Source organism: Anopheles cruzii, chromosome 3 (genome assembly GCF_943734635.1).
Source record: "Anopheles cruzii chromosome 3, idAnoCruzAS_RS32_06, whole genome shotgun sequence".
NCBI classification, from domain to species: Eukaryota; Metazoa; Arthropoda; class Insecta; order Diptera; family Culicidae; genus Anopheles; species Anopheles cruzii.
The window spans coordinates 87,003,269-87,024,344 of NC_069145.1; the positions used below are offsets into that span (position 1 = coordinate 87,003,269).

The 21,076-nt window shown below is 47.3% G+C and overlaps 2 protein-coding genes across 2 annotated transcripts; both read right to left on the reverse strand.

Moving 5' to 3' along the window:
* Positions 1-1,133, reverse strand: LOC128272867 (RNA-binding protein Rsf1). Its single transcript, XM_053010750.1, has one exon. The coding sequence runs from the start codon at positions 1,131-1,133 to the stop codon at positions 432-434; it is 702 nt and encodes a 233-aa protein (XP_052866710.1). The 3' UTR covers positions 1-431.
* Positions 1,134-8,350: 7,217 nt separating this feature from the next.
* On the reverse strand, positions 8,351-18,871 carry LOC128271243 (zinc finger protein 808-like). The gene is made up of 3 exons (XM_053008688.1): positions 18,864-18,871; positions 18,432-18,762; positions 8,351-11,500 (listed from the first exon to the last, which is right to left on the reverse strand). The coding sequence occupies exons 1-3, from the start codon at positions 18,869-18,871 to the stop codon at positions 8,351-8,353; spliced, it is 3,489 nt and encodes a 1,162-aa protein (XP_052864648.1).
* Positions 18,872-21,076: the final 2,205 nt, after the last annotated feature.

Below are 21,076 nucleotides of genomic sequence, written 5' to 3' on the forward strand. Positions count from 1 at the left end.
ACTACCTGTCGCATTTTCTTAAAATAAACTTAATACCGAGGGATACGGCGAGCGATGCGCCCAATCCCGAGGGGTTTAAACTAAAAATAAAACTATTCCATGCCAAACGGGAATAGTGGTGATGATGAACGGGGAAAATGAACGAAAATGCGTCTTGCGTTGAGGGAAAACTTAGAAAGGCCTCCATCCCTCCCGCTTTTCCTCGTATGACTACAAAATGTACAGTGTGTGGTTTTTGTTTTCGTGCCTTCTTAAATGCTACCAAAAATGTTCTTGCGTCCCATCGGTGACGCACTTTTGCTACTTCCGGGATGACGATTGAGCAGACACCGAATCACCGAGAGAATGTGTCAAACCGGGGAGGGAGAGACCAAGGATGTCCCCATTTCGTGTTTTGTGCGGGTTTGCTCTGTACTACTTCCCTTCTCTCTCTAGTACCGACCGCGTGCCCCAACCGGTGATCGCGAGCGGAAGCGGCCACCGCCACCACCGCCACCGCTGCCGCCTCCGCCACCACCACTGCGGCCACCACCGCCATAGCCACCGCCGAAGCTTCCGCTGCTGCTACCGTAGCCCCCATCGCGTCCACCGTCGCGACTGTAGCCACCGGTCGAGCGTCCGCCACCACCACCGCCGCCGCCGCCACCGCCACTGCTACCGTATCCGCCGTCGAATCGCCCGGAGCTGCGACTGCCACCGCGGAAGCTGCCACTTCCGCTGCCACCGCCACCGCCGCTGCCGCTCCGATAGCTGGACCCATCGCGGAACCCGCCGCGGGATCCATTGCGGAAGCTGCTGCTACCGCCCGTGCCGCTACTTCCACCACTTCCCCCACCGTTGCGGCTGGGCGGTCCGCGGCCAAAACCGCGCGTGGCGCCCCGCGGATTGCGGCGGCCTTTGGAAATTTCGACGCGCAGCTTCGAGCCGAGTATGTCCTGGCCGTTCAGATTGTCGCAGGCCGTTTCCGCTTCTTCCTTGATTTCGAACTCAATGAACGCAAAACCTGGCGGATTGAAAGCTACCCAGACAGAGTTCAATTTACCGTACTTGGTGAATTCGCCCTCGAGATCCTCCTTCTTCACTTTATCGGTGAGGTTGCCGACGTAGACGCGCGTGCCCTTCTGATCGCCCATATTAACCGTGTGCTTGCCGCCGCCGCCGAGAGATCGCCGATGTTTCTCTGCTCGGAACAAATATACTATACGGGTTGTGCTTTTTATCTCAACGCCGGTCGCCCTCGCTCGCTCTCTCACTCTCTGGTTCACCCACAGACACCCACACCCACCCGCCCACAGGACACCACCCGATGATCGGTTTTTTGTTGTGCTTACGAACCGCCGGTAGATCGCGCACGTAGATCGCAGCAATCGAACGATGAGGAGTCGAAGAAGTTGTTTCGTAGCTCTTTCTCTCTCTCTGTTTTCTTTCGCTTTCTCTACTTCTTTCTCTCTCTCTCTCGCTTCTCTTCGAGACGCAGGACAGATGAGTGGATCCGCGCCTGCTGTGTTTCGTCGATCGTAGGCAAGGGGATGAGAGAGCAGTACACACACGGTTGAACAGCAGTACTTGTAGTAGGCGCAGTAGTAGTAGTTCTTCGACGTGTTTGACTGTGAAATTGATCAGAATAGTGGTTCGTAGCGAGAAATAGATTACTTGTAAAACAATGCCAGTAGAGGTTGTTGCTGTTTTGGTTGAGAAGGTGTCTGATGTTTTTCGTTTTTAGTTTAGTTCTTGCGTCAGGCAAAATGCAAACAACGATGCGAACAAAGTGGCTGGTACTGCTATTTTGCGCAATCACGTCGGTCAGAGCCGTGATTGTTGTTGGACAATGTCTTTGGAACGCCATCATTTTGCCTTTTCAAATGCAAAGGGAAGGAAATGGGAAGTTTTAGTCCTCGGGAACTGCAACGGTTGTGCGCCCGGACAAAGTGGGAAGTGGCAACACGAGATGCAGGATGCGTCAATACACAGCATCGCAACGATGCTGCATGAAATTGCAATAACACTAGGATGCAAAGAACAGGATAAATAAAAGCGTTAAGTTCGGCACTAGTTGGGCAATTTATACACCGAGCGACAGGCCGCCCTATCACTCTGACCGTAGTTTGTTTCGTCGATAGATGAGAGTATTACGGCATGCAATGAAATCTATGCGAGACACGACAGAGCTAGAGAAGGCCTAGGCAAACCTCTAAATTAAAACAAAGGAATGTCAAGGAATAATCCCTACTGGACAAAGGATGTAAAATGTAGCTAAACTGACTCGAATGTTCATTAAAAATCACAAAATTTTAAAGAAATTGAATTGAAAACATCTCATCGGCTAATCGAACCACATTTGGCTTGCTGCAATGACGACTAGACGGCGAATAACGAAACGAAAACGCGTAGAAGAGAGAGATCTATAGAGATTTAGAAGGTGCTTTGGCTGCGGATCCGATGATGCTGCCGCCTACTGTTGTTGTTGAGCGTCAAAACAATATTTGCTGATCAGTTAGGTGGTTTGCTCGAGATCGTGAAATGAAGGATAACAGAGAGAGAGCGAGAGAGAGAGAGAAAGTTGCACAGCCTCCTCCTTTAGAGCGTGTAGAGCAGTTTGGAGCTTGGTTTGGCGGCCGGAGAGACGTTTGCACATTGATTTGTCGAGGACGATCGTTGTGTGGATATGTGTTTGAACTTTTGCATTCTACAAGGAGCATATACACACGGAGTGCCAACTGAACACCATGCAATAAAAACGACCATCGAAAGATAGAACGTAACTGAACACGATGGAGAAGTAGAAAACAAAGTGTAAAATAGGATACGGCAAGACGGCATACAACACCACGGAGCAGGAAGAGCGTACGGAATTAGCGGCCGGATATTGGGTAGAACAAGAGTAGTAGAGTCGACGATTCGCCAGTTCCGTAACTGGCGGGCGCAGCACAGAACACACGGTTCGAAGATGCACGCAACGGAAGCAAACGTTGAGAAGCAAAGCTGAACAGAAATGGCGCCCAAAATGAAGCTGGTGTGCGCAAACCCTTACGAAAGGATTCCGTTAAGATGTGTGCTCCACCAAGCAAGCCTTGATCGCAAAGTCATGGGGCACACCGTGTTGCAAAAAGATGTCGAAGAAGATGTGCTACAGAAAAGATTGAGCAATTCAAAAATAACTTTTCCCGCTTTTTTTTCGTTTTTTCAACCATTCACCGATGTACCATTATTGATCACCGGTGGTCGGTTTCGTGGTGTGTGAAACGCCACCAAAAGGAAAACCACAACCTCAAAGCATCATCGACCGATTTTGTTCTTCGGAAAATCCCAAATGCAGCGATACGGCGGCTGCGCACGCACACCTCCCAAGTCGAAAGGAAAAAAGAACTTTCAGAACGAAAATAGATGCTTCTGCTGCTGGCGAGCGGCGGCGGAAAGACAGAAAATAGCCGGCAACTACCATCATGCGTTCGATCGCAGTAGCCCACTGTGTTCGATGCGAACACCGAATTATGCTCTGGGCGTACTAGATTTGACCACAATGAAGCGGGATTTTGCGTTTCAAGGTCGCAGAGGAGCTTGGCGCGCGTGTTATGGAGGTTCGTCGGTTTTGTCGGCAACGTTTTACTGCATTATCACTGGGAAGAAAGCGTAGCGGGGTGGTTTTGTTGTGGTGGTGGTGGTGTTGGTGGTACAGGGCAGGGAAGAAAATCATACGGAGGGTTTCCCTTTCTGGCATTTGGAACGAAGAGAATAACTATTTGTTGGTTCTGGTTTGGCTCAGAAATGGTTACCGTCGTCGGAGGCGTGGGTTTGTATCGCAGGCGAACGGGGCTAGCTGTCGTCGATCGATCGGGGGAGGACGATTTGTGGGCGCGCTGGAGAGGGCTCTTGAAATCGCACAACTTTACGCCGCGGCACGGCACGGCACGACACGGCACGGTCGGGAGGGTGAGAGCTGGGCAGGGCTCACGCACGTAACCTCACACGGCTATGCGGTCGACGGTGCTGGGTGTGGCGGTGACGGTGTGGTAGCGTTGCGGGCTGACGGCGGTAAACGGGGGCACAGTGTCCGGGGCACGAAAGTGAAAAATCGATACTGCGCACCACGGACAAATATGGCGCTGGCTGTTCGGCGTGGGTTAACGAAGGTTTTTGACGTTTTCGTGCCGCTACGGGAAGTTGCACGGGGCTTTCGACGGCGCTTCACACAGATGTGCTTCTCACGAATTCAACAGACACGAGGATCTAGTTTTCACTTGATTTTGCTCAATGAAATTCGATTTGTTCGACGGAAATCTATCTCACACACGTCCGACTTGGAAAATTTTTAGCTCTTTCTCTGAAAATTTGTTCTTTGAAACCCCTAGAAGAACTAGAAGAATAAAAAACCTGACTTTGAACCAATAAACCTGACTTTGCGTTCTCTCATTTTTCTCGCTCGTGACCCAAACGTCACTCATAGACGCCCAAAGACTGACAGTCTGTGAGTTTGAGTGTTTTTAATTTTGGAATACGCGCATGCTGTCAAAAATGGCTGGCGATTCGCCCGTTGAAACTCTTGACCAGTTTTTGTCGCAATTTAAACATTTTGTTAAATTTGCAGAGCCCAGACTAGTATCTACTAAACCGTGGTAGAGGACCTACGAATTTTCTACCCAACTTTGCGGTGCGTAAAGTTGAAGCGATGATTACCGAAATCAAATACCTGGGGAAAAACATTTGAACCCTTAAAATAATCCCTAAACACAACAACTGAAGCAATTTCTTAGAATATCACACGTTCGAACTCAGGCGAATAGCATGCAGTAAATTGATTCATGTTTTTGTCGCACTGAAATACAGAACAGATTAATTGGTTCTGTTCCGTGGCGAAAAAAAAGATGCCTTCGGTTTCAATGCCAATGAAATCATTTGAATCCTTACAGTGTATTGTGTCAGTAATATTTGCCGTTGAGGCCATTCTGATGTACGCGGGAAGTGCACAAATGATTGCGATGTTCTAGAATATATTTTTCCTATGTCCTTCCTTTGCCGTTGCCTATTGCGTGCGGTGCAAACGACTCATGAAGAGCTAATGGGGGGCGTGTGATTCTAGCATTTGCCAGAATTGACCAGTTGGTAGTTTGGCTTTTTTCTAGCCCATTTGTTGGGTCATTATTGTGTAAAAAAATCACCTTCCCAACGGCATTCCCACGCCGGAGAATAAACAAAGGATTGGAATATGTTTTTTTTGCTTTGCAGCAGCAACTAATTTATGTGCCTAACAAAAACATAGTTAGGTCGCCGATCAGAAACATGTGTTAAATGGTCCTGCCGGACGTGGTCACTGTTTGGAAAGCTGTAATTGAACATCTTGTATCAGTGACATATCCGGTTTCACGGTCAAGCGCACCTAATGGATGCAGGAGAAATATTGATGCGCCGTTGTCCAGTTTTGGAAATTAAACTAATAAAAAGTACTGTTACGGTGCAGGGAAGCGAAGGCAAAGAAAGGGGTGCCCTTTTCTTTAAGATTTTTTACGAACGCGACCGAATGACAACTGAACATTAGAAAGAGATCCCATTCTTGGGATTTCGTCAGCGTAAACCCTTTTTTGAGACATTCTTGCCGTGAAGGTACATTGCCACGGGAGAAGTGTCCCTCTTTCTGTTCTCAATACGTCCCCCTTGCCGGAAGGGTCGTCCTAAGGAACAGCTTTTTAATTCAACTCTCTCCGCGGGTAATGCAACCCTCCGTGTGCCAGTTAGCCAGTTAGCGTTCGCCAGAAGGCAAAACGGGGGAAAACGCATTAAAATAAACAAAACGGGCAAAGGATCTTAAATTGTGAATCCTTTCCCTCCAGGGTATTCGCTGTTGTGGTCAGCTGGTCAGTCGCTGACCGGTTCTCATACGAGACGAGCTTTCATAAGAAAACGGGCATAAATATTGACTGACCGTTATTTCGGGTCATCTCAGGACGGTCCGGCACGGAGCCGGCCGGCTCGTGAGAAACCTTGCTGAGAAACGTTGATCAGCGCGAAAATTCGTTACTTTTTTTATCAACAAATTCGGGTCCACCTAAAACAGGACTTTTGTCATCCCATTTTTGTCCGTGAGAACTGTTTGCCTTTTATGCCTTCGCATTGTGTTTGAAAGGAAAAGGATTTAATTAGCATATTGTTGAGCAAGCCAATGGTCAAACGTAGCTGGATGATTGCCTCACTATTTCGGACCTAGATTTTCTCATGTCTACCTTGATACTCTAAGGTGCCATCGAGCAAACTGAAAACAAATCAAGAAAATATTCAATTATGATCTCATTAGCACCTGGTTTGTGAGGTTGGCCGAGCTTATCTAAGCGTGATAAAGACATTCAAACTGGCGTTCTTTGCCAAGTTGCCTGCGTAAGTTATAATGCGGCAAACCGGACATACCTCATAAACCGGATACATTCGAGGATAAACGAGTCCGATCCATCCGAGTGGCTATCAGTTGCCGTTTATCAGTATTTACAAAACCATGGTAATAACGAACGCTTGTTTCTTTCGCCCAAAGAGACCAAAGGCAAACTGAAACCCTAGGATGGAAACGAACTGGAAAAGGAATGGTTCAAAATTTATGTTGCCAATAACCTCATCGCCAGTAACCGCCCCTCGTTGAAAGGTAACGCAAAAACACATTGCATCAAAAACAAATGCACATGATTCGAATGTAATTACACATACCTGAGGCGAGTACCGCTCTGGTACTTGAAATGCAGTTGTGGATGTTGGAAAATACCGGTGAAAAGGACTACTTAAGATAGGGATCGACGATGTGGGCCAAGATACAACGCTGATTGATTTACGACGCACGTTGCAATCGTGGCATTTCATTAAAAAAGAAAAGTTCCGGTTCATAATCCGGATCGACAAATCCTCGGAAGTTAACTCAGGGTGGAGAAACACGTCCAGAGGTTGTTGTCATCACTTAGTCTACGCTTTGTTACATTTTTCTACAAACTTAAAGTGTACGTTGTGGTTCACAGTTGTACGGATCAAACTTGTTTGTTATATTTCAATTTTTGTCCAGTTTCAAATTTTCAGAACACCATTTCATACATCGTTTCTCTGTGCAGTGTCTTCACGCTGTTTTTGCTTCTTCTGAACCGTTCGAGTGTTTCTTTTTTTAAGTTTCTTTTTTAATGTTTGCTGTCTCAATGTTTTAAGATTTTAACACAAAATATCATTTGACCATCGATGTATTTAAAATATGCCTCCTCTGCGGCCAAAGGGTTCGGCATTTGCTCACACACTGTGTATAAAAATTAACTACGGTCGTTTTCCTTTTTGGCTCACGTAATTTTTGTGTTTCAGTTGAAAATTGTTCGCTAACGAAAACATCTGCACCACTTTTTCAACTCGCCCTCGCGGTTTGGCATTAGATTTCGTTCCAACTTTTGGTTCCTACAGAGACAGAGTGGGGCATAGCCGTTTTAGCTTCGTTTCGTTTCTGTTGTCTTTTTACGGAGTTTGGTTTGATTTGCATTTTTGTGTCAAGCTGCGCTGGGATTGATGCATTTTGCTGTGGGTAATTTATTGTATGGTATGTGTTTGGGGTTCCGGTTCGTTATCCGTTATGCTATTTCTTACTATTTCAAGATGCGGTTGGTGTGTGTGTGTCAATGAAGACTATTGGGAATTATTTGCACTCGGTTTCTATTGATATTGTTATTATGGGCTATTTATATATGGTATTGTAAGACCGATGTTCCACATTGCAGTGATAGTGTGATCGTTCCGTTGGGTCAGCAAAATGTGTCGCCCTGTTTCTGTCCCCACCGCGGCTGCGATTACACCTCACTCATGTGTGGAATATGTTGAAAGTTGAAGATGACTTAACGTACTATTGTTTCTTATGAGATGAGGTTCCGTTTGTAGTTGCAATGGTTCGGCAGCGGGCAGGATTATAAGCAGTCAAAGCACCTATCGAGCAATGAACTAACCGTAAAACAGGAACATCGTGTCGGATCAGAGAGTTTTCATTCGGTACATGCTTCATTCTGCCAAGGGCCTAAATATGGTTACGTTCGCGAAGCTGTTACTGTTTTCGTTGTAGACAATTTGGTTCCCCTCAACACACTATTCCTCTAATCAGGCTGTTCATTGAACGATACTGCCTTTTGGTCCTTCTTATCAATCCAACCCATCCGGCTGAGTTGAGCAGTCTGTAATGAATGGTGAAGCAATTAAACCTATGGTACTGTATTGTTGATGGTAGTTTGTAGTGTGGACTGTGTGGGGTTTCTGTTTGCACATCGAAATCACTCATGCACTCTGTGTTGGGTCAGCATCTTCAGCTGTCGAAGGGAACTGATACAAAAAAAAATGGTTTGTGTGGTTGCACTGATTATAACGCATTGAGGGGCTTCGGTGAGGCATCGCCGTTTCTCGTCTTCGTATCGTTGGCGAACGCATCCGCTTCCGGTCCGTTCAGCTTGACGTGCTTTTTCAAGTGATACTTTAGTGCGTTCTTCTGGGCAAACGACTTGCCGCAGCTGCTGCACTCGAACGGATGAATGCCGCTGTGGATGCGCCGGTGTACGATCAGATTGCTGATGCTGGAGTATGTTTTTTGGCAAATTTCGCACTTGACCCGATCGCCCGTATGCAGCCGGGCGTGTTCTTGAAGTGCGCGCGAATCCACGAACGCTTTCTCGCAGGAAGTGCATTTGTACGGCCGTTCCGACGTGTGGCGCCGACGGTGGATCACCAGGTAGCTCATGGTGGAAAAGTGCTTACTGCAGATCTCGCACTGATGGGGCCGTTCGCCGCTGTGCGTTCGCCGGTGGCGCACCAGGTACTCGGACGATCGGAACACTTTGCCGCACGTCAAACACTTGTAGCGATCGTTTCCGCTCGCGGGCGCTGCTTCATTGGCACTCGATTGTCTCGACGACGATTTGGCGGCAGCGGCGTCGATACCCGTGGTGGTGGTGGTGGTGGTCGTTGGCAGGGACGCGATGTCATGCTTCTTCAGGTGGTACTTGAGAGCGGTCGATTGGGCGAAGGACTTTTCGCAGTAGTCACACTTGTACGGGTGGACTCCGGTGTGAATGCGGCGATGCACGATCAGCCCGCTGGAGCTGGCGAACGTTTTCTCGCAGATTTCGCACTTTACCCGCTCGCCCGTGTGCAGCCGCGTGTGCACCGAGAGGGCCCGCGAGTCTACGAAAGCTTTGTCACAGTATTTACACTTGAATGGCCGCTCACCCGTGTGACGGCGCCGGTGGATGATTAGATGGGACGATCGGGGGAACACTTTCGAACAAAACTCGCACTGGTTGGGCCGATCGCGGCCGTGTTGCCGGAGGTGCTCCTGCAGCTCGGACGAGCATTTGTACAGCTTGCTACAGATTTGGCATTTAAAGTCGAACGTGTTGGTGGTCGAGCTGGGCACCATCTGGCCAGTCGATGATGGTGCCACAGTTCCCGCGACGCCTGACTCTAGCAGTTCCGCTGCCGCCGCGGGATCGCTGCCCACCGACGAGATGCTGCTGGTGCTATTCGTACAGATGCCGCCCGGAGTAGACTTTTCCAGCCCGGCTTCGTGCTTCTTCATGTGGTGCTTCAAGTTGTTGTACTGAGGAAAGGTTTTACTGCAGATCTCACACTTGTACGGGTGAATGCCGGTATGCAGCCGATTGTGGACCGTCAGAGCGCTGACGCTGGAGAAGGTTTTCTCGCATTTTTCACACTTCAACCGTTCGCCACTGTGTAGCCGCGTGTGGACCGCGAGGGCCCGCGAGTCCACGAACGCCTTGCCACAGGTGGTACACTTGAACGGCCGCTCGCCGGTATGGCGGCGCCGGTGTATCACCAGGTAGCTTGAGCCCGAAAAGTTCTTGCCACAAATCTCGCACTGATACGCCCGGATGCCCTCGTGGACCTTCAGATGCGATTTCAGGTTCTTCTGATTACGGTAGGACCGATCGCAGATGTGACACTTGTACGGCCGATCGACCGATGCGTAGCTGTTTGGCCTATTCGTTGACGACGCTTCGTGGAACTCGGAACCGATGCAAAACGAAGAATGCGTCACCGAGGATGAGGAGTCACATTTTCCCTCGTCGTCATCGTTCGCAGGGGACATAGTGTTGGAGTGGACGACTAGCGGCATTCTGAGTTGGGCTTGCTGCTCCAGTCCTTGCGCCAAACCTCCCGGGAAAGACGTTTTCGCGGGGATGCTGGCTTTCGTGCTCGTGTCCACTATTGTGTCCTGTATCGGTAGCTCCGTTTTGGCCTGATCTTGCTTCGGAGACTTGGCATAGGGTTCCTGTAATTGAAAGATACCAATTAGCAACTGGGGCACGCTGGAAGTGATCATATTTACTATTGGAACAATAGCTTCATCTTCGGACATCGTCGAATAGTCCTCATCGTCGTACTGATCGTACTGCTGCAAGCTGGTCACTTCGTGCTCTTTGGGCGTCTGATGGTTGAGAACACTAGGAACTAGCACCGGTTGCTGCTGCGGGTGGTGGTGGTGGTGATAGGAAGTGTGTTGGGATGCATGAAGACGATAGAAACCGTTCGAAGACATGCTGCCGCTCGTATTGCTGATGTTGTTCACGGCGGCAGGGTTGACCGCGGGTGGACTCATGGCTGCCGACTGAAATTGCTGTAGCTCCACGTTTCCTAGCACGAAGTATGTTTTGGCTGGCTCCGGGTGGAGTGAAGTCGTGTTCATGGTTCGATTCGACGCTAGTTCCATCGTTTTCATGGCGTAGTGTGTCATGCCCGGTACACCGAGGGAAAGAGATTCGTTGCCGCAGAAATCACCTATGCATTCACTGTCCGAAACGAAGGACTCGATAGCGCTGATATCGTGTTCGGTTGGGCCGCTCGGAATAGGCCGAGTACCGATCGTACCCAGATCACTGGAACAACCGTTGGCCATTTCTCCAAGAGTTCCCGCCGGTGAAGCGATCGACGCGAGAGGCATCGCGTTACATGGTTTGTTGGAACCGATGCCATGCGGCGGCACAATCAACGGGATGCCCGTTGCCAGCGATCCGGTATCGGTGGCTGAGTTGGCCACTGGAGCGCCGGATACTTGCTCTTCCGGTAGCGATTGCACGTAGTTTCGATTGCAAATATCGCACTTATCGCGCGGCTCGAACGTGTTGATGGTGGACATTGTTCGCGAACTGCCATACTCGCGCCGGCAGCTATCACAGCGGTACACCTGAATGTCCGTGCTACCACACCGATGACGGTTGAAGCTACTTTGGGTGGAAAATCCTTCCCCACAAAACTCGCACTGAAACGAGTGATCGCCGGTGAGCGAAATTCGGTTCGCCTGAAGATACTCGCAGAATTCACATTTGCAAGGCTGTTGCTGCTGCAGCGGCGTCTGCGGGACTAGTGTAATTAGCTGCTGTTGCTGCTGAATCATTTGTGCCATCGACGGTGGTAGGGCGGCCCCCGTAAGCTGCTTCACGAGATCATTACCAAACGGATCGTTGCAAACCTCGTTGTTTAGTTTCTGTTGATTATTCTGGAAAACAAAACGGAAACGATTGTGGTTAAAACTATTTGCAACAAACACACGAAACTAGAAAAGCAAAGCAAAAAAATCATTAAACCAGTTACATCGCTCGTGATTCCGCACTGATGAAGCGTAGCTCTGAATCCCTTATTGTTCACACGGCGCCCCTAGCTTGAGGGGGAGCTGGCTATTGACATCGGCCGCCCACCCGTCCCATCGGTGCATCCAAATTGAGGCGGGAGCTATCTGGTCCGTGTCGATTGCCAAAAAAAACGGCCAAACGATTTTTTCCGTGAAGCTTTCCCAATGCATAAGCCATCGTCATCAATAGCAACAGAGATACGAAGGACCGGCCCCATTTCAACAGGGCGTCCCCATTCATTCTCGCCGTGGAGTGCGAATTTAACGCCAGTGAAAAGGGAAACAATTATCCCTTCCCAGGACACATCTTTTCCTACTATGTTTGTTTGCTGTTGCCGGGACGATTTTTTGCGATTTTTTAAGCCCAAAACGATTCCCTCGCTTCGCGTATAGATGCCCCCGCACGCTCAGCTCTCCCGGTTCGGTGTTGTGGTTTTTTGCAGCGTGATTGGCCATTAGGCCGGCGCGGCGGATGGCGACTTGGCGTGGTGATGATGGCCGGAACCTGCGCTTCCAAAAATTAGCATGAAGTGAGCAGCGTTCAACATTGGTAAAAAAAAAAGAATGAAACCAAAAAGAAATCCCCACTTGTTGCGTTTCCCCAAAGGTGTTGGCATGACCGAGTTGGTCGTGGACAAGCAAACGGCAAAACTCAACCCCATGGTCGGCGGGCGATTTGGGTGGAATGCAGAAAAAAAGTAACGAAAAATGTACAACTCTTTGTTTATTTGCTTTGAGGTTGTTCTTAACAATCTCAGCTGCTCCCGGCGTTCGTTCGCTGTAACGGCACGTGGCCATCGTTGGGAGCACTGGGACCGCGTCTGTTGACCGGCTGGCTCCGGTAGCGGAATAAGCGAACGAATGTGTCCTTTTGATGTTCTTTTTGTATTCTGTTTTTTTTCGGTTTGATTCGAAGAGCCGGCCAGTACCCTGAGCACTGTCAAGCTGTGGACCGCACTAAAGTAGGGAGCATTTAACTTCATTTCTCATCTGTTGCAACAAGCGATGTAGGGTTTTTTCCCATCCAGTGGATTGGTTTTCAGTTCCGGAGCCGTGATCGTACTGGCTTCTGTGCCGTGTCTTGTTTTTTTTTGCAACGAGCGAGTTTTGTTATTGTGCTGTCCATTTGGTTTCATTTAGTTTTTCTTCACCTGGTGTGGCACAATTAACACCGCGGAAAATCTCTCGCGGAGATTCAATCTCCGATCCGATTTCCGGATTTTCGCAGCTTTCGAAAATGGGGATTTAGGCAAAACAAACTGCAAATACAATTACCGAACCGAAAGCAGTAGATATTTGAAGCGAGAAACTGTTACGGGCCATCAGAGGATTGATTGACCGTCAAAAAACACGTGCACGAGCGTTTATGTGAAATCTTACAAGCAATAGTTTCTTTGGATATCTATCACAGAAGTGAACATCAAAATATATTACTCAAACATATATTCCTGTTTTCCTGATACAATTTTTGTGAGAGATTGGTTTGAAAAAAATAGTTTGAAGTCGAATAGTTCGTATTTTTTCGTAGAAAGAGAATACGTTCGGTACATTTGCTAACCCTCTAACACGCAAAAATCACCAAATGTCCAGAATCGGTCACCCATAGAATTACTGGCTTTTCTATCCGGTATTTCAAGAACCAGAACCGGTAACTGCCCAGCTGGTTCGGTAGGTATCCCTGTTTGACCCGGTGAAAATACCGGTTCTGCGTACGGTGGCAAATTTACGGTACGATCCGTGGACCCCATCGACGGTAGTTACGTTTGAAGGATAGCTTAAAATAAAATATTTCGAGATTGCGCAAAAATAGAACGAATTATGATTATGATTACCAAATGGTGTCGTCATAAGTCACAAACGTCAGAAACGAGGCAATCACCTCACTCCTTGCTTGATTTGGTGACAGATAATATTTTTTCCATCAAAGAGCTCTTTAGATATGGTGTGTCTGTCACGTCTCGTTCAACGGGGAGTTTTTTCATTTAAATCGAATGTCGGGTGAAAAAATGGAAACGTTCTTGATAAACTGTCGAAAGATCGTTAGCGGAGCATAAGCCGACAATAATAAAAGTAATAAATTTTTTAGTAACTTATTGTTGGTAGTGTCTTAAACGTTGGTGTCCTTGCTGGCCACATTTGACTTCCACCACCTTCAGTTAACCAACAAAAAAAAGTGAGGTTTATTCTATGGCTTTGAATGAGTTAATTTCATTCACTGCCTGTCACTCCCTTTCTTCGTTTTCCAGAACCAAGTCCAGCCGCCAAGCGTCCTCCAGCGTTTACAATCCGCGGCACGATGCGAACCTCAGAGCCCCAGACCGCGCCGTCGTTCGCTGAGTAAATGGATGGACGGTAAAAGGTGTGAACGCGTCATCCTTCGGGTCGCGTGCTACCCACGAGAACAGGAGTGGCAAAAAACCAAGCACTAAGTACATCAACGGTTTGCGAATGGTTGGATTTTGACACGAAAGCGAGAGTGTGGGAGCAAGAAAAAAAAACCCCTTTTCCGCTCCGGCAGCAACGGGATTCCGATTTTTTGCACGACCATTTCGGTCTCCGTGGCCAAGGTTGTTTGTGTTCATTGTTATCCTCTGTATCCTTTAACCGTGGTTTTGGTTCCGTTTTTTTCTCTTCTATTTTCCGCCGGTACGTTTTATGGTTTTCAATTGAGACAAACTGTTTTACTGCCTGCATCGCCGCAGGGACAAGCTTTCGAACATCAACAAGTGGGAGCAAGTGCTGGGCTTCACTTTTTCCCAATAGTCGTCAATCAGCATTAGCTGTGTTTAATTGGCGCATTAAATTGTGCCATTTAAACGTGGTTGTAAAGACGATGGACGATGGTCTTAAAGGTAATTCTTTTTGGGGTTAACACTTTGATGCGTTTTATTAAGTCCGTTCGACACACTTGGCCCACTTTTGAGAACACATCGCTTGCTGCTTGCCAAATGTTATCGCCCTCGAATATCACGCGTATGACGTTTTCTGCCGGTCGGCAGTTTCGGATCACACCCCCAAATTTCGGCCCGCCAGACTACGGTCGATGTGTTGCATCTGTTACTACGCACCCATGACACACAAAATTGTGGCCCCGGGAAAGGAAGTGTTGTTTAATTTTGTTACCGAAGGACAGAAGGCACCCCGGCATTGCTTTGGAGCGAAGTGGAGGTCAAGTGAATTTGAAGCATTTCTTACTTTTCGTCCTCCGCACCATTTGTTGGAGGAGCCTCCGTACGTTCGGCCTCAGCCGTTTGTTTTTGGTCTTCTTTCTACTTTCAGCGAGAAAGTGCAGGGCACGGTGCAGGCGTTTTTTGGCGAAAGTTCGAACCGCTTGATTGATGTTTGGGACGTACTCAGGACCCTTAACTTTACTCCGTCTGGCTTCGTTACGCAGTTGAAGCATCTTGTGCGTGGCCGGAATGGCATTCTGTTACATTTGCCGAACACGTGTAGGTGGTCCGCAGTTTACTCCAACACAATTCGTATGAATGAAATTCACCTGAGGACCGACACAGACCGCCACCGGTTCAAGGCGAAATTGGGTCAAGGAAGCTATTGTACCGTTGTACGAAATAATTTGTGACCGGACCAAGATGCAACCAGTTTAAATGGCTGCAATTATTCAACATTTTTTGCGCTACAATATTCAATGCTCTGTCGTGTCCTTCATAGGGTTACGGGTTGAGCTACGAAGAATAAAGCAATATAATGGAAGGAATAGAAAACAATATGTTGCCAATAATGTTGCTATTGCAGAAAAGCCACCAACCAAGATAATAAATTTACACCATTCCATCATCTGCTCTTCCCGGCGGCGCCATCGGTCGGTGTACGAAAGATCCTACGGTCCAAGCACGGTTCAGCACGACCCTGCGAGCCTTGTTAAAAAATCATCATTAAGTACGGTCGACCGCCAACGACCGTAGCGAAGTACACCAATACCACTTAATATGCTCCTGTTTTTACTAGAGTCTTAAGTATTCGTGGCTGGCGTGCCGAAATTCAATTAATGTTCCTAAATAAAGAAACTCATAGAAACAAAAATTGAATGAAAATTATGTGAAATAACACAGCCTGTAGAACAAAGGTGCCCTGCGCCGTCGTCGTCCCCCAAGTGATCAACGACGACGACGACGACGGACGGATGCTGTACTTTCGCACCGGGCTCGGGCAAAAACTGAACTACCAGAACCCCCGGTAGAAGTGGTAAATTCATTCATTTACCGGTTTATGGTTGAGAAAATACTTTTCCTTCGGCCGCGGACCCCGGGTGTGTCCGAAAAATATAGACACCACAACCCACTTCTTCGCCGGAGAACCTTTAATTGTAATAAAAAATATTTCCCTCCCCCCCCCCTGCTCACCCGTCCCCATTTAATCCCGTCTCGGATCGGACGAGCTGGCGGCCAATGCCAGAGGCAAAACGAAAAAAAACTGAAACAGGAAATATTTGAGAATGATGGCGACGATGGTGGGCTTGGTTTGAGTTTGAGAAAAGCGCTTTTTTCTCATCGGAATTTCGTATACTCGTCGGGGCCACACATCGCGGTCGGTCGTGTGGGCAGCAAGGATATATAGAAGAAACAATCATCTGCCCCATCATGCTGCCTAAGACCATTTATACGGCGCAAATCCTGTCCGTACGTTCCGCATTTGGCGAAATGAAAAAGTGTAATTTTATTAAGGCGGGTTTCATCCGTTTCCCTGATACGGACCGTTATTTTTTCTTGTTTTTTTTATGGGTGGGAAATATATTTAAAATTTTATTTTCTGCTCTAGTACGTGTTGCTGGATAACCATTTCCTTGGCCGAGTGCCTCGCATGGATCCCAATTTTTATCCGATTATGAAGCACATGGTCGTCGGTCTACCATAAAGAAAGACCATGGCAATGAGAAAAATACACGCTTTTATGTATTATTTGTTTCGTAAACACACGGCCATTTGCAACCATACGGCGACGGCTGTTCCTTGTTAAAATTTTCTGCTCATCCATTTCCCACTTCGGGAGGGTTTTATTTCGTCCTTCCCCCCCGAGTATGGTTCAATACTTTATTCATCCAAATTTATTTTAATCCCATATCGCGAGACTATGAAGCGCCAGTCCGTCTATTTTGCCAGCAGCAGAAGCAACGTTTCAACGTTTAGAAAAATCCTTCGACTTTTATTGAAATTGAAATGAAAATCGCAGCCGCTTCCGGAGCTCGTTTCTGCGAGCGAACTTCTAAAATTGATACTTCACACACCAATACACCAATAAAAACTATCGGTTTAATCGTTGCAACTTCTGTGTGTTCAACACTAAAAACGCCACTAAAATTTCACGTAGTAATCGATTGATCGAAACACGCCGAAAATGCCGAAAAATACGTACATCTCAACGATAAGAGGTAACAAATGGTGCTGGTACAAAGAATTAAGCACAGAAGGACCGGTTTTACACAGGAAACAGAGCGACAGAAGCGAGGGAAGATGGAAATTTTCCTCCTGCTCATCGAATTTACTTCTATCAACACTCGGGCCAGCTTTCCGGTGCACGGGTGGCCCTACATTAGACGGGGGAACCCTTCTAATTTCCTCTTAGTAAATAGCATGTGGAGAGTTTAGCTCTCGGGAAAATATGCAATTTTCCCCTACACTTGACGCACGGCTAGTGATAATTGCGTATATACAGACAGTGTATGCACCGTGTGCTTGTGTGCGTCCAAACAGGCCCATTTTTAATCACCATTGTGGATGCAAAATAGTGGTGGTTCGTCTGCTTTTCCGTCCATTTTCAAAACTCGAAACTTTAGTAGACTTTAAAGTCTTGGCACACCAAACGCCCTGTGTTCCGATGGCTCACATGCAGACCCTCATGGTCGGAGAGAACTGGCATCAATCAACTTACTTTCAAAAAGAGCCCCATAAATAATAAATTACATTACTCCCATTTAAACACATAATGGATGAAATGGGACACATCTTCAGTAAATTATTGTGTTGCGCCCCCAAAAGACGGACATGCAAGATGCAGCCCCAAAACAAAACCTACGTCCAAACGTGTGTAGTGGTGCCAAAGCGAGCGCCTGCCGATTTTAAGTATGTTTTTCGAACGCAATTCAATAATTATGTGCCATTACTCCGCACTGGACACTCCCAGTCGCAGTATATGAGGGTGGTCCGTTGGCAAAAAAAAACCCGGACAGCATTCAATCGCCTGTTCATCAGCCCGTTGTTACGCTTCGTAGGGAGCCGTAAAAGTTGCCAGGGAGTAGACTTTTTCCCGTCACCGCAATCGCCACTAACTCAAAACTCCCCGAGTGGTGGCAGTGTTGGCTTATGATGTCTTATTCATTTCCACACATGCTTCGTCCTTCAGAGGTCATAGCATGCACACATTAAACAATAATCATACCCCGTGCGGGTTCCGTGCGAGATTCTGCTCCGCGCCAAAGCTCCGAGAGCGAGCCTGTAATACGCGAGAGAAAAACGCACTGGGTTCGGAATGAACGACATGTTTGCACGCACAACAGCCCCCATGTGGGGCGGCTGACGGACTCGGCTTGCATCATCTAGTGTGCGGCGGCGACGAGATGATGCATCGGATACGCGCGTTATGTACCTAATCATGTTGTGTGGCGATTTGAAATGGCTCCCCAACACATACACAAGGGGAAATATTTTACGTAAAATCGAACCCAAATGAAGCAGTTCTGTGTTTGGGCGATTTCTGCCAATTCAGCTACATTTTCAGATAATGCACCTCGAAACATTTGGCAAACATTTTGATGGAAGACGAAAAAGGCCACAGAACTTACCTCAACTAATGTCCGTTGTCGGGATGAAGTCGTAGTTGTTGCCTGTTGTGATTGTAGATGTTGTTGTGGCTGCTGCTGCTGCTGTTGTATATGGGAGTGTATAGTTTGCTGATGTTCTTCGGCGGCCCTGCTAATGCTTCCCGCATTGTTGGTAGATGATTCGTCGTAAAACGCCGAACTTCCTATTTGTTGCATTAGATCCGCGGCAGCCACATTATCATCGAGCTCGTCGATGCAGGGAACAAAATCGAAATTCGCATCCAGAAACACGCTGGACAGAATTAGTTCGGGATTAAAATCCGTCCCGTCGAACACATCTACCACCGGGACTCTGTCGGCAGAAGGGTGGAAAAGTAGAAAGACACGAAAATGATGTTAGAAAAAACGTTGGCATCCGTAAGCTACGAGCGCAGAGGACAAAATTTCACTTACTCCTTCATGGTGATGTCAATCTTATGCTACACATTCACCAAACAGTCACAAGTGGAAACTATTTTCCAATTTTACGATCCGGTGTTCCGTTGGAGCAATCCCTTCTTGATCCAGCCATCGCGTTGCGTTCAAATGCGTTGTTTTGCTGAAGATAACATGCTAATCCAGACTTCAGCTGTCGTCTTCTTTGTGGTTGATGAAAATAATACTTTCAACAGCGCTTCACGCTTGAGTTGCTTTTCTCACATTGCTATTGATGCATTTACTCTACTCTATGGTGGTGTCCAAATCCAGGAACCTTCTCATTGTAAGATTCACATTCTGCGCCAGAAAATAGGAAACTTTTCTTTAGTAACAGTAGAGCCCCACGCACTAGCTCTCAGTTCAGGCCCGTTTGCTTCGTTTGCATTGTTGCCTCGTCGGTCAAAGTTTCTTCCGTCGTATTTCTTCACTAGCTGTACAGCAAATGACAAGAAATTTGATTCTATTGCACTTTTCTTCAACAGTTACGTCGTATAAAACAAATCATGGCGTATTGTGTGAACTTAACATTGTACACATATTGCAGGTGTCTGTTGCAGGGTCATCGTTCCAAACACTTTTCATTTGCAAAGTTCATAAACGAGCTTCAATCACTATCATTTTGAAAGCAATGCGCTGTACTGAAAAGTGGTACACTGTTGACCGCATTGGGAACTATCACATTTCATTTTCTTGAAGCTTTTCTTGAACCGATTTGCAACCTATTCGAAGAGCGAATAAGTCCGTGATGTCAAAAACAAAAAAAAACCGTCATCACTCGACTAAAACCAATTTCACAGCACCTTCGCATAATTTACACTGACCGTTACCGTGGCGCACAAATTTTGTATTAACACTATCGACACTGCTCCGCTTCGTCTTCCGTTGCCGGGTTATAGGAACAACTTATCGGGCAACATTTTGTATTAACGTTTCCATTTTGCATTAACGTTTCCGTGTCGCTTTGGCGTGGCGTGTCGTGGCGGACAAGAATTTGCTGGAGCGAGTGGCTCAATTTTCTCTTCACTCGTGTCCCATCCTTGCGACACTTGTTGGGATCATAGTAGTTGTGAGAACTTGTTCTTCCGGCTTCCTTAGTAATGTTCGAAAGATTTCCTCGCCTGCGAGTTGCGTCTTTCTCGTGAACACGAACGCAGGGAGCGATCTTTGATGGCGGAAGCAGAGAATAGCGCCTTGTGATGCGATGCTGCTGCGAGCGAAGGGGAAGTACATAACGTTCCTGCGTTACGGCCCTCTAATAGGTCTCCATGTTGTTTGATAATAGGGCCATAGTTTTAAAATGGTAAAACTACAGGAATAGCAGCTGACGTGGAGCTGTGTGTCCGATTAGCGAGAGTTTCCCATAGATATGCCCATCAGAGCCAATACTCAATGCGTTCCTATGAGGTGCACAGATTCTTAAAGATGTAATCAAGTGCGCTGTCTCTAGATGTCCTTCTCTTATCGTTGCCAGTTTCCTTATATAGCCGTTACGTGCCTTTGCTGGAAAGAAGAAGTAAAAACAATACGCTAAACAGGGGTATCCAACAAGGTCACGTAGTTTACTAGTGCAGTTTCGTAACTTCACTAGTCTTTTCTGAACTCATAAATAGTTGACACTTAAAACACTATCAGACTATGCCAAATGAACCAATGAGAGGCTAAAGAGGTATCTTACCAAGGTTCTTTCGTAGAATTCATCTTTTTGCACACTATTTCATACTGCAGCAAATGACTAGTAACTTGATTCCTGATGTACTTGACACTCCAACTATAACGGGGACTGTTTTGAAAAACGGAAATTCAAACAGTCGTTTGGGATACTTTCAAAACCTTCTCGTGTTGCAGTACATCAATTTTGGTCTGATTCCGATTTGCTCTGTGGAGAACCGTCGGCAATCTTGCTGGATGCGGAATTGCATTCCCCACCACGCTGCAACAGACACGAATGCGAGCTACCCAGTTCCGCATCCTTGCTGCACGGTGTACTTCTTGTCGATGGTAAGTGTACACTGACGATACTATGGCAGGCAGATCATCAGACAAGTCGCGACCACCACCGGGTTTTACTTGTGGTGATAGGTATAGCAGGTATAGGCACGGACCGGGTGCTCCGACCCCGGCGGTATTATTTAGCCGCCAGTCAGTCCGTACGCTTCTTTCAAGATGCATCAAAGTATGCGTGCCGTTGC